Below are 14022 nucleotides of genomic sequence, written 5' to 3'. Positions count from 1 at the left end.
ACCACACTTAAATAGCTAGCACTGGCCAGTCCTAGCAAGCCAGGTGGGTCATGTAGATAGGCTGTCACTATGCGGAAGCTAGCGGGCCAGGCAGACATAGCCAAATAAGGACTTGTTTACTGCAAGGAGCTCTCACCATTGGGAGGGTGGAAGGCGGAAACCAGCGCCATCTTTGAGGTGTGGCACGTCGCAGCTCTCTACAGGGTGTGGCTTGGAACTATGAAGAAATCTATTTCTTGAACTGTAGATGTCATCACCATTTCTAATCTACAACAGCCTAGAGCACTGAAAATGCATGGTGAGACCTCACCTCTGTGAAAGAGTATGTTCACACAGAATTGAAATGGGATTGTGCTATGAACTCCCATACTGCTTTTATAAATATTCTTTTGTTACTTTAATTGTAAATGCCAATATTTTAATCATGTGATAAACCACTAACAATTAGCATTAATTTGTATTTCATAGAAAGAATTAAGAAATTGTGTTAAGACAAAAAAAATCCTAACTCCAGAGTCACTGGACTAATTTGAAACAAATATAAATATTGTCTTGAAACAGTAGAAGAGAGAGAGAGAGAGAGAGAGAGAGAGAGAGAGAGAAGAAAAAATTAAATAAAGAATTAATTTTTAAATTTAGCATAGACAGTAAAAGGTTTCATAGAGTCTTCTTCATAAGTGTGTGGTATTATTCTTTACTCCAAGTCATCCCCTCCCCAATTGTCCTCCACACCTCCTGCCTTCCTTGCTGGTCCCTTATAATCTGTCTTCTGATATGTGTGTGTGTGTGTGTGTGTGTGTGTGTGTGTGTGTGTATGTGTGTATATGTATGTGTATATATGTGTATATATATATGTATATATATGTATATATATATTCTTTTTTTAATTTTCATTAGATATATTTCTTTACTTACATTTCAAATGTTATTCCCCTTCCCAGTTTCCTGGCCATAAGCCCCCATTCCCTCCCCTCCCCCCATACGAGTATTCCCCTATACATCCCCCTTATTGTGTCTTCTGCTTTTTTCATGTTTCCCTTAGGATGCGGTTTCTGATTCTCTTTCCCCACCCTTCAGCTTGTCTTGCTTCTTTTTGACATTTGATGCTCGTCATTTTCTCTGTGGTGTTCAATGTGTTTTCTCTTTTGGGGATATAATTTATCCTTTTCTCCCCTTATTCTGACCTCTCTTTACTATATCAGTTGGAGACAGCTTCTGGTCTCTAACATTATTTACAGTCTATTTTCCTTTCAAAGTCTCCACGTACAAAGGCTTTAATTTTGCTTACACATGTTTTAAATCTTGTTTTGGTGTGTGTGTGTGTGTGTGTATGTGTGTGTGTGTGTGTGTGTGTGCCCACAGAATTCACAGAACACATCTAGGTGTCTTTTGTCTTAGCCCCTCCAACTTGTTCCTGTTGACCACTGTTGCTTAGCTAGCACTGAACAGGCAGAGGCAGGGGAATCGTGAGTTTGAGGCCAGCCTAGGCTACATAGTGAGATACTCTCTTGGAAACCAAACAGGGCTGAGGAAATTGCTGAATGGGTAGAAGCACTAGGTATACAAGCTGAGGAGCCGAGGTCAAATCTCCAGACCCCACATACAAAGGTGCACCTGTGACTCTAACACTGTGAGGGGCAGAAATCGGAGGATGTCAGGGCATTGCTGGCCACCAGCCTAGCTCCAGCTTTGACAGAGACCCTGACTCAGGGGAATAAGGACTAGCATAGCAGAATTGAAGTCCTCCCTTCTAAGAACAATCTACCTTTGATGGAGAGACTCCTACTTACCTGGCTACTTTTATAGCCTTGGAATTTATGGTTGGGAGATCAAGTTCTGAATATACATGGCTATTTTGTTTCTAAATGGTTCAGCTGATTGTAGGGAAAATTAAGTGAGAGACCATTTGAGGAACCAGAAGAGACATGGAAATTTGTTGGAGGAACCAATCAAGGAGAATTAACTCTTTCTGGAATCAGAAGTAACATTACATTTGCTTCTTCTATAGGAGTTCTCTATTTTTACAACAAGGTAGTAAATTATAAGGGCAAGAAAACTATGGTCTAAATTCAGTGACAAGCTGAGGTTGAACACAGTGAACACATCCTCAGGAAATTATTTCACTTACAGCCTCCAGTTAAAGCTGAGTAACTGTTTGCTTTAGAAGTAGACATTCCAACTTCATTGTGAATATTTTTCAGTGACACATATTCTCTCTCTCTCTCTCTCTCTCTCTCTCTCTCTCTCTCTCTCTCTCTCTCACACACACACACACACACACACACACACACACACACATTTGGTAGCTTAGGCTCTCTATTCTGTCACTAGTAAGCTATAGCTGTTACTTGGGAATCTGATGGTGCTGTGGTTTCCATGGCAAAGAGAGATGACTAGTTCCCTTTTCTCTACTGATGCACAAAATAGCCTCTAGCCTATAAAAATGGAACAAAAATCCAATATCTCTTTAAAGCTTGCAGACTTTGCTCTTAGCTGAGTCACAGACTATCAAGAATTTTCTTCCAGTGAGAGAGCATCTGGTTCTTGACTCTACTGTATGAAATTCATTTGCCTGTTTGTACTCAAAATACAGGAGGAGGATAAGGAGGAGGAGGAGGAGGAGGAGAAGGAGGAGGAAGAGGAGGAGGAAACGACAGTAGTGAAGGCACTGGACAGGGCAGAGTGACTGCATTGTTGTGTGGAGACAGGAGAATTTGCATAATAACACCCTTTGCATGTTATGTGCCGTGATATGAATGAACTCATTATGGACCATGTGAAGGGTGGCGGTGTCTGTGTCTATATGTTCCATGCAGTCTAAATGGTAGATATCCAGTCATGTTGAGATCGTTGCTTTTGGTCTTAATTTTAGGGAACAAGGTCTAAACTATAGCATCTAGATATGTAGATGACCGAGAGCTCTCAGGAAACAGATCAAAATGGCTTTCAGTCTGAGAGAGCCTTTTTCAGCCTTTGAGTTTATACACTCAGCCATATGGGGGTGATATGAAGAAGTGGAAGGAAAGCTGTGGAGATGCCTCATGGAGATTCCATTCTTTTACAAACATAGCTTCATACTTTCCTATTCAATAAACCCTAAGTGTTTAAATTTGAAATGCATTGTTTGAAATAAGTGAATGATATTCACAGATTGATGGAAAACTAAATTCATTTCAGTGTTATTTAATATTGCTCTAATCGGGGTCCAGGGTATTAGAAATGACCACTTGAATTTTTTCCCCATTTTCTTCATACTGATGCTTTAATTTATAGTCTTGCACTATAGATACTGTACCATTGAAATACATGTCTAGCCCTTTGCTACTCAGACTGGCCTTGAACTTCTTAATGACACTCTGTAGGCCCAGGCAGATCTTAAACATGTGATCCTCCTGCCTCGGACTGGTGGTATTACAACCTGTACCACCAGGACTGGTTTGAAATATTTGCTCTTATTCTTGCTCAAAAAACAAAGATCTCCCCGACCTCCTGCACCTACCTTTTGTAATACAACAAGTATAACCCTAACTCCATCCCTCTGCTGATCCTTTCTTGGACATAGCCACTTCCGATGCCTCTGTCGAAGTTCAAGTTCAAATCTGGCATGGCCATTTTCTTTATCACTTCTCTTCCTAAGTTCTTACCAGTCCCTTTCTGTCTTAGAAATAAGGAGCTAGCTTAAATTGGTTTGTTTACATCTAAGACATACTTATAAGAGGCAGTGTTCATTTACGTCTCTCCTGATGGCAGACAACATTGAGTAACAATGAAATGAGAACGACTTTGTACCTAGATCAACCTGTAAATTATTGTTCATGCATGCCAAACTGTGTTTTCCAAACTTAAACATACTAAGAGTATACTGAACATCTAAATGTGCACCTTAGGTTAGAAGAGTCTAGAACGTCTGTTTCTGGTCATGAAGCATCATCTATGCTAGTTGTTTTTTGAAAGTTGTTCCTCTGGGTCAAGGTGACCCTCCCTGGAAGTTCTATCTCAGGCTTACTCCAAGTGCTAAATGACAGCAGCCTGGCCTGGTTCAGAGTCATTAGACATGAACTTCGTGGGTGTTTATTTTTGTTGTATCCCAGTCTCAACTACACTCCTCCTTCTGGCTTTCTTGGATCTTTTCTTTTCCAGTAGCTGAAGGAAGAGCTTCAGTCCAGGGTCCAGGAGCACAGTTCCCATGCACTCTGGGCACAGCATCCCATCTTCACAGCCTTTTGCCTTTCTCTCTCCTTCCCCCAATTCTGTCCTCATTTAGACAGAACCCACAGTCCCCATGTCCCTCAAAATCTTCCCAAGGTTTACAATCCACATGTGCATTTGTGATTCAGCACAAACCAAAGTAATGTCAGACAAATCAAAGTTAAACACTTTCTAAAAATAACACAAATTGGAAAACTTCAAAACGTTTAAACCATGTGATGTCCTAAACCACTTTGCTTCTTTACTTTTACAATAAATAATGAGAGGTCTGATGACTCAACTCATTTCCAGAACATTTTTACCATGCCATTTAGTCCCACATTAAAACAGGTATTTTTGTTTTTCTTTGCATAAAGCCATGTGTTAGGTCTAAAATGAGAGGGACCTTTGTTTCCTCCTTTAATTTTTTTTTCCATTTCCTATAACAATCTAAAATCGCAACCTGACATGTTTTCTTTGGATTCTCAGCCAGAATTTTAGTTGAGGTCAAATAGTACTTATGAAACAAATTAAGCATTTTAAGCATCACAAAGAGCTCTGTGCTTCCCTGAATACCTCAGTTGTTAAGATTAGTTGTGCCAGTTGTAGAAGGAGTGTGCATGCCCCTTCTACCCAATCATTTACTAATAATACAATGCTAAATACAAAAATAAAATACTTCGATGCATTAGTATGGCTTTCATCCAAAAATCATAAAACAAATTACAGTTCTAGAATTGCATGATTCAGCCATCAATGACGGCTTGAGCTGATGAATGAGACCAAGGAGGCAGCTGGAGTAAACTAATTCCATGCTAGGGTCTCAGTGTCCCTAGGTTGAGCATAGAGCTTGTGAGTTTCCATAGCATCAGGTCCTCAGTCTGCCTCCTCTGTCCTTTGTCAATGGGAACATCAGCACCTTGATCTTCCCGGGACCAGAGTGTGTGGTGTCGCATTCTACAGGGAAATGATCCCCTTGTCCGGACCTACTATGTGTCTAGTGACCTGCTTTTCGGTACGGGCAGTGGCCTCCTCTCCTTCCACTCCTTTGCATGGGTTTCAGGAATGATCAGGTGTGGATTTGTCAGGTGAAGAATGTCACCAGAAGGACTAGGGTCACCAACCCCAAAGGACTTTGGCTTCCATTCTCAGAACAAAGTCAGAGCAATGAGTATCACAGCTTCTCCATCCAGGCAGCTCTGCTATTTTGAAGAGTTAATTCGTATGGGAAGAAAACAACACGAGCATCTTTCAGGTGTCACTCCTACTAATTTCAGTCTTTCCAACATGGCTTCTTTGGAATAGATTCTTCTGTACAGATTTGGATGGGAAAGATTTTTGACTTTCATCCAATAAAATCTCTTCACTGTTGTACTGGGTTTACCTATCCCATAAGCTTTATGATAAAAGAACTGCTTTCTGCACTTCAGGGTTTAGTGAGCTTGTTAGTACACTTATGGTTTGTGTGTGGTTGTGTGTATACACGCGCATGTGTGAGTGAATGCGTACCACAGCATGCTTGTTAATGTCAGAAGAAAACTCGTGGGAGCTGGGGGCTGATTTTCCTCCTCTACCATGTGTGTTCAGAGATTAAGCTCCAGCTGTCAGACTGGAAAGCAAACATCTTTCCTGCTGAGCCATCTTACCAGTCCCAAGCAATAATTTTATATTCGCAGTATTAATAATAACTGTATCAGAAAAAGTACATAAGCTGAAATTAAATTAGAAATAAAATGCATCAAGAGCCATGAACCACTGATACTATTGAATGTTCACAAAATCACATTAGAATCTACAGTCTCTTTTTTATCTCATTTCTTTGTTTAAAACAAAACAAAAAACTTTTTCCCAAAGGGCCAGAATTTAAGGCTGATAATATCTTCAGGTTAGTGCTGAAGCATGCTGGGAAGTGGCTGGGACTCTGGAATTTCATGTTGTGTATGTCTCACATTCTGTTCATCCCTCAGGTAAAGAGAAACTAGAGCTGGAGTTGGCATAGGTCCACAGAACTGGGACCATTGTCCATTCTTCCAAGCTGCTCCTCTTCCTCAGTGGAAAAGGACAGTGCATCCTGAGCTGGGAGACAGGATTCAACTCCCAGTCCATTCAAAATCCATGGAAAGTCTTAGATCAATCAAAGTTTTCCTTGACTGTATATGTAAGAAGAAACATTTCACTGACTATCAAACACAAACTACTTTAGGCACTTTGTTGATGTAAGCCCTGGAGATGGAGAGATCGGTAGATAATTGGGTGGACAGTTGAGTCTTTATGCTCTGAACAACCCAACTTCTCTCTCAGTCACAACCATGCCTGGACCTGAGGCTAAGTTCCTCTATGCCCCATCATATAGCTGCAAGGCATGCTAAGTTGGGATAATAGTTTTCTGTCTTCTGAGCCTCCTGTACCATGAAGGTATCTGGAATAACACCATGAGTTATAAAGACTCCTTGAAAAATTTTCCTAGTGTTTTTAGAGAGAAGCATAAGTGTGCACATGTGTATGGGTGCATGCATCTTCCTGAACATTTAATATCTAGGTTAAATAGGAATAAATACTTTAAACTCTGAGCTGTAGTATATAGCTTTTATGCCTAGTCTCAACCTGCATGTATCGTTGGATTTGGGTGCTGCAATCTTTTGATTCTCCTTTCTAGACTCTCCTCTGTTCACACACATAACCTCACTTCCAAGATGAGGAAATATACGTAAAATAAAAACAACACTAAGTTCTAAAGTTTCACATTAATAGATTATCTATAACCCAATGAATAGTTCTACTTCCTCTAAGGAACGCTCCTCATTTCTATTTAGGATCATATGAATGTTCACAAAATATGTTAAGTGCTGATCTCCAAAGTTATGGTCATGAATGAGGCTGAGCCTACATAGATCCTTGATGCTTGCATCTGGCATTGCAGTATTCACAGTGACCTTCTTAAGTTGGAACCCAAGGCTTTCCCACCATCTGTCCACAGCCATACTCCCCACGTTGTTTTAGTCCAGATGTGATGCTACTATTTCTGTGATGTATTTTAGCAACTTGGAAGTGTATATAGTGTGCTCGCAGCAATCTTGAATGTTGGGAACATTGAATTCTCCTCTGTGGCAACTGAGTACCAGATGGACAAGAGCTACATCTGCAACCACACGGCTCTGGAAAACTGTGAGTTGTTTTGTCTTCCATCCAAAAGTGGACTCTTCCATGTCTTACGCTGGGTTACATGGGGATAATTTCAAATACTGATACTCATAAGGATTCTACAAAGCATGCTCTGGTTCAGTTGTATAAAACCAAGTTGCAAAAATAAGCTATTGAGTTGGGTGTGGTGGGTCATGTACTCAGCTCTTAGGAAGAAGAAACAGGTGAATCTCTGAGTTTTAGTCCAGTGTAGCATATAAGATAGGTAGGACCACACAGAGAAATCCTGTCTAGCAAACCAAAAGCAAACAAACAAAACAAATCTTTACACATGCGAACTGATTGCCATGGACAGTATTTCTAGAGACTATTTTATAGATTGGGTTTTAATATGAAAATGCAAAAAATATTCATAAGATATAGTTGACCTGTACAAGAAAAAGAATTAAAATTGTCTTCTAGTGTTTAGGACCTGTATCAATTAAAAAGCAATAAAAACGTGTGTACTGTTTTTACTGTTGAATTCCATTCACTCATTTATCATGGGTTAATTAATTTTTCTTACAAAAGATGCACATCATTATTGCTGCAAATCGAATTTTCTCTCAATAGTAGAGTTTGGCAAAGTGTTCTCAATAATTTCAGACATCCCACTGATTTTCTCCAGTGACAAAGCTTTTTTTCCTACTCAGATATATCTTGTCCTTTTATTTTTAATGCTGGCATACAATCCCATAATTACCTCAGTTGTTGTGAATTTCATTTACAGCCTAGAAAATCATAAGGCTAATTTTTAAATAATTTTTCTTCCATTTTACTTATTTAATTGTTCCAGACCTGTCTCCTGTCTCCTGTCTCTAAGATGCTTAATTTTTTTATCCTTCGTGGCTTTGGAAGTAGTTTGTAGTAGAGGAGAGTAGATGTTTAAGGTTGTTTAAGGTTCCATGTACCTGGAAACCTTGAGAAAACCTGATTCTCTACATATAAAGTAATTGATTAGTGCCCAAGATGCTAAATTACTAGACAGGAAGTAATAACCATGTAACATCATTGATAACATGCAGTTGTTACCACCAAGACCTCAGTCATAACTGAAATATTATCAGGAGCTAGCAGAATGAGAGACATACTGTTGGTTTATGTTATTATGTTTTGCATTAATTAGACACAAACTTGAAATAAACCACTTTAAAGGGAGAAAATAGATACATGTCGATTCGTGGTTTCAGAGTTTCTCGTGTGTAGTCAGTTGGCTTGCTGTTTTAGGCCTATTGAAATATCAAGGCAGGAAACACTTGCAAACTGTTCACCTTATAATAACATCTAGCATCCCTTCAAGAGCACAACACTGTAAAGCTAATTTTACCCACTGAGCTATATATCCTGAAGGTTTCAACACCTTTCAAAAGTACCACTCTCTGGACTGAAGCCTTGAGCATATGAGCCATTGGGAGACACTTAAAACCCAAACATAATAGGTGCATAGAAGAACATACTTAGAAACAAACTAAAAAGTTATTCGGATCATTGAAACCTATTTTTATATAGCATAAAAACCAAATAGTCCACAAAGGAGTACTATTAATATGTATATAACTAGAATTAAACAAATCACTTCCCAGAATAGCCATTTATAGAAAATTTTGTTTATTAATTTGCATTAAAATTATTTATAACTTCATTCAACAGGAATCATCTCCATATTTCTGCTTGTTATGTTTGTGGTCACCATTACATCCACAACATGGTTACATATTGCTTGAAGTGAGTGACCTTTCACCAGTTACTTGACTCATTCAGAAACCACTTAGCCAATTATCTGTGGGCTCTCGTCTCTCCTTGTCCTCTTTCATTGCACTCTCTCCTCTTCCTCTCCTCTTTCTTCTCCCTCTATTTTCCCATCCATTTCTCTCTCTTTCCTCTTTCCTCTTTCTTCCCACTTAAATTTCTTGCTTGGCTTCCCTTTCCTGTGCCAAAGACGATTAAGACTGAAACTTGATTTCCAAAGCATTGTACATAACACTATATCCTCATGCAAAATGCTTGGTATGTAGCTGACAGTCAATGGGTATATGTCAGATGAATGAACAGTATCTGAATGAGAACATACAGGTTCATGGGAGATAGCATTCAGCAATGCGTTGGACTAAAATGACCACGATGGCATTACAATTCAATTGAGACAGCATTGTAGAGACAGCTGAGGGACATGAACCATATGACAAAATGGATCCATAAAACCTTGATTTGCACTTGTTTGTTTATGTATGCATTATATGACGTGTGTAAAGGTAAGAGAACAACTTGCTTCACTCCTCCCACCCAGATCCCAGAGTGAAACCAAGGTCATCAGGTTTGACATTAAACACCTTTACCCACTAAGCTTTCTAACTGGCCCTCTAAAGAATTCTGAATGCTATAAATTCCACTGCCAGAAAGTTCATGAAACACACTTACAAAATCCTGAGGTGCGAGATGACTTTATATCCAGAAGACCAAAGACATACGATCTTTAAAAGTTGCTTTTAACTGTAAAACTTAAAAGTCAATGAACGTTTTTTGAAAATGAAAATGGGAGAAAATATTTGTAATCTACACACCAAAACATCGCTCTCTCTAAACATAAAGAGCTCTCAAAAGTTGGTGGGAAAAGATGAGCCCGGGAGGCAGCCATAAAATGAGAACCATTAGTCACAAAACTTTGGGGTCAGAAGTATTCATCTTTACAAGGAATAATCAAGACAAAGAGAATGGTGGTTCTACCCTTCCTAGTGTGCAACACTTCAATACAGTTCCTCACGTTGTGCTGATCCCCAACCATAAAATTATTTTCATTGCTACTTTATACCTGTAATTTTGCTATTGTTATGAATCGTAAGTATCTGATATGTGGGATATTTGATATGCAAATGCTGTAAAAGGGCTGTTTAGCACCTCCCACAAGGAGTCATGACCCATGGGTGGAAAACCACTGAAATAAAATAAATTTTTCGTATCAAACTGGCTACTTTAAAAATGTAAAACGCCTGGCATCCATGAAATTATTTTTATCTTCTTGGACTTTCATTGGCCGATATGGACAGAATTGGAAAGTATTTAAAGGACGGTTCAATGGCTTACATCCTAGAAATAATCACGGAATAATCATGTCAAAGTGACTCCAAATCTACTTAGTGTGCTTTTAAAATATTTAGCCTAATTTGGAGAGATTGGTGCTGGCATCGCGTAAGCAGTGGCACACCGGCGCAGCCGTTTCTGCCTTCCAGACGGTTTGGTTTGTATTGTAGCATGCAGCAGCCAGTTTGCACAGTGGAGGCAAGAAGAGGACCGTCATGGAGGCAGGGAGGGCTGATGCTCAACAGTGGCTCCTTCAGAGACCACAAAACAGTCATTGAGTTATGTAATGTCAGGTGCCGCGGTTGAATTTAAATATTTCTGTTTTCTGAAACTAGGGTCGCTTTCATTGTCTTCTAACAATAATCTACCGATTTTGCAGCCGCTTCTTTGCTTTGCATTCAAGCAGATGAGCTGCAGGAAGCGCTCACCTCACATTGTGTGGTCACTAGAGGAGAAACAATCATACGACCCAACACAGTGGAAAAGGCTACGGACGTCCGAGATGCCACAGCTAAAACTTTATACGGACGTCTCTTTAGCTGGATAGTCAATTGTATTAACAGTTTGCTGAAGCATGACACATCACCAAGGTAAATGTTTTACACAACTGTTTTCCATAAGTGTTAGGCAGTGTATCTGTTTTGTTTTGTACGAGTCTCTTTGAATATGTTTCTGATGGGTTTAATTTAATCAATTTATCTCTTAGCACCGTCACATCATTATTCCATGAAACATCTTGATTGCTATACCGAGAACTGTAGCAATGTTAGTAATTGTGATAGAAAGTGATTTTGTGTGGCAGCATATTATCAATTCAAATGTTTTTGTTAATTAGACTATGTACCATGAAGTGTCTACTATTTTACACTTGTATAAAATGTCAGTCCAGTAGCTCTTTGTTGTTTCATGGGCTGAAAGTAAACCGTGACTATAAAGCCAGACTATCTTTTCGACATTTAACTCTCACTGCACCCTGCAGGAATAGATGCTGTGACTTCTACTGAAATTTGATTCTGAAATGCACAAGAGCATGGTGGGTAATAGTGATCGCAGCCTGCATATGAGCACTGACACCAGACCTTTTATCTGTGGCCCTCCAGCCTCATATTTGAAAGAAAGGGAATCATAGCCACCACTGACCAGATTTGCAGAGATGAAAGTCCTTATATTCTGATTTTTTTTCTGCCATAGGTCATAGGAATTTTAGGAATGTCACATGTAGAAAAGCCAAGATTAAGATGACCTTGTCTTCACTTGCAGCTCCTTACTAAGCTCAAAAACATCATCTTACACACACTTCACATATTCAATTCTACATTATTTTCGACTAAAGCACATTCTATATCATATTATACAGCTAGACTGTGTAGATTACCCATTGTTGTCCTGTGGGCTTAACTCCCTGAATGTCACAATTGTCCATGAACTTCCCACCAAAGGCCTACTAGACAGAGTCTCAGACCATAATACTATTTTCCCAGAATGACTTAATAAAAGAAATGGCTTTTATTAGAATAACCAATGGACACCAATATCTTTATAAAATGGAACACGGAATGTTTCCACAGTCTGTTTAGAGTACCAAAGTAATTCTGTCTGCAGGTAGCGCACTAGCTGGTACCCAGTGGGTGATGCCTCAAACCCCATTGTTCCATATCCACTAACTAATAATTGCCCATACATTAACCAGAGCTAGCCAAGACTTAGGGTTTTTATTGAAGTTAGTTTGAAAAACTGAACCAAGACCTGCTGTGATAGTTTAGTTCTGTCAAGACAGACACTAAGATATTCTGTTGTTGTTGTTGTTGTTGTTGCTGCTGCTGCTGCTGCTGTTGCTGTTGTTGTTGTTGTTGCTGTTGCTGTTGTTGTTGGTGGTGGTGGTGGTGTCAGTCTGGTTGTGCATCCCAAGCTGGATTCTCCTACCGTGTTGAGATCATAGATGTGTGACTTCATACTCAGTGGGATTAACGTTTTAGAAGTCTTAGGTTTTCACTCTGAGCTCATACTTGGTCACTTTCTGCTGCCAGTCCCACCTCTTCCAAGCACAACACTGAGCATTGCCTACACTAACTAAAGGTGGGCACAAATGAAAGCTCTTGTAGAGTTTGTTTTTGAAGAACACATCGAAACTACTTCGGTCTTACTCAGAGACACAAACATTGTTATCAGGTACCGAATTATTGGGATTAAAGGCATGTGCCACCATGCCCAGCCTTAGGTTTTGGTTTTGGTTTGGTTGTTAAGATGGCTGAGTTTTCGACCATCAAAAAACACACATTTCCTGTGGTATTAGGAATCAAGACACCACTCAGAAGCAAAATTTTACAATTATGAAGTAGCAACAAAAATACATTTGTTGTGGGGTTCCTAAGACCATTAGGAATATGGGTTTTCCAATGGTTGCCACCAACAAAATAGAATAGCAGAATGTGCATTTGAGATAATTCATGTGTAAAATAATATTTACTTGTATTTTAAAGTTTGTTTGATTTCCACCCCCTTGCGTTCATTATTTGGGGGGGGGGTTGAAGCAGGATATCACTATGCATCCCAGACTTGAACTGTCTTGTCTCCTGCTGAGACTACAGGTGTATGCACCACAGCTGGCTTACAGTAGTCAACTATAAGATGAATCCCTACATATTTGTATCTCTCTCTCTCTCTCTTTCTCTCTCTCTCTCTCTCTCTCTCTCTCTCTCTCTCTCTCTCTCTCTCTTTCTCTCTATGTCATCACTTGATCTGTATTTAAATATGAACAAGCAAATAAATAAAAATAAATACCATTTCTTTGAGAATAATTCAGGCATTTACAGAAAGACATTTTCTATTTTAAAAGAATGTTTGCTTTCCTGCTACAGTTTTGATTGTCTCTATGTTTACAATGCTCTGAGTGTTGGCCAGGTTGCCCTATGATGCTTGACTGGCATAGGTTTATGAATTTGTGATTCCAGCCCATGTCAGCAAATCCCCACTTCTTCCTAGGTATAGATGAGGACGGGAGTGGGTTCTGCAGTAAGAAAAACGCTGTTCTGTGTGCATATCAAAGTTAGTTCACCTCCATCGTATTTGTTTTCTTCTGAGAGAGATGTGTAATTAACTCAGTCACCACTGGGAATTCTGAGGCACTCTGTTTCACATGGCCTCTTAAAGAAATAAGCAATAACTCAACGAACACTTTTTAATTCTTCCAGTGGGAACGAGGAGCTAAACATCGGCATTCTTGATATATTTGGCTTTGAAAATTTCAAAAAGAACTCCTTTGAGCAGCTGTGCATTAACATTGCAAATGAACAGATCCAGTATTACTTTAATCAGCACGTGTTTGCATGGGAGCAGGTATGTTGAAGTAAGGATTAACGATGTATGTGTGTGTGTGCTGGTTCACAATTACATAGAATAAACGGGACAGAGGCCATATGTTTCATGCCTTAAAATTCAAAGGCAAGAAAAATGTTTACTTTTCTCCATGTCTGTAATAAAAATGCAAACAAAAGGTACAGTGTGAATTTGGTTTGACTAGACACGTGATATTCTAAGTTCTTCTCTCAGAACCAGTGCACTTCTCTTTAAAACTTA

General features: G+C 39.3%; 1 protein-coding gene across 1 annotated transcript in view; it reads left to right on the top strand.

Moving 5' to 3' along the window:
- The window catches only part of Myo3a (myosin IIIA), a 186403-nt gene that overhangs the window by 99507 nt on the left and 72874 nt on the right, over window positions 1-14022 (top strand). The window contains exons 16-18 of the mRNA XM_032884634.1: window positions 7227-7353; window positions 10826-11036; window positions 13638-13782. Coding sequence (XP_032740525.1) covers window positions 7227-7353; window positions 10826-11036; window positions 13638-13782 — 483 coding nt within the window. The remainder of the gene's footprint in view (window positions 1-7226; window positions 7354-10825; window positions 11037-13637; window positions 13783-14022) is intronic.

The sequence above is a fragment of the Rattus rattus genome, chromosome 14, assembly GCF_011064425.1.
Source record: "Rattus rattus isolate New Zealand chromosome 14, Rrattus_CSIRO_v1, whole genome shotgun sequence".
Classification (NCBI taxonomy): domain Eukaryota; kingdom Metazoa; phylum Chordata; class Mammalia; order Rodentia; family Muridae; genus Rattus; species Rattus rattus.
This window is presented reverse-complemented; position numbering and strand designations above follow the sequence as displayed.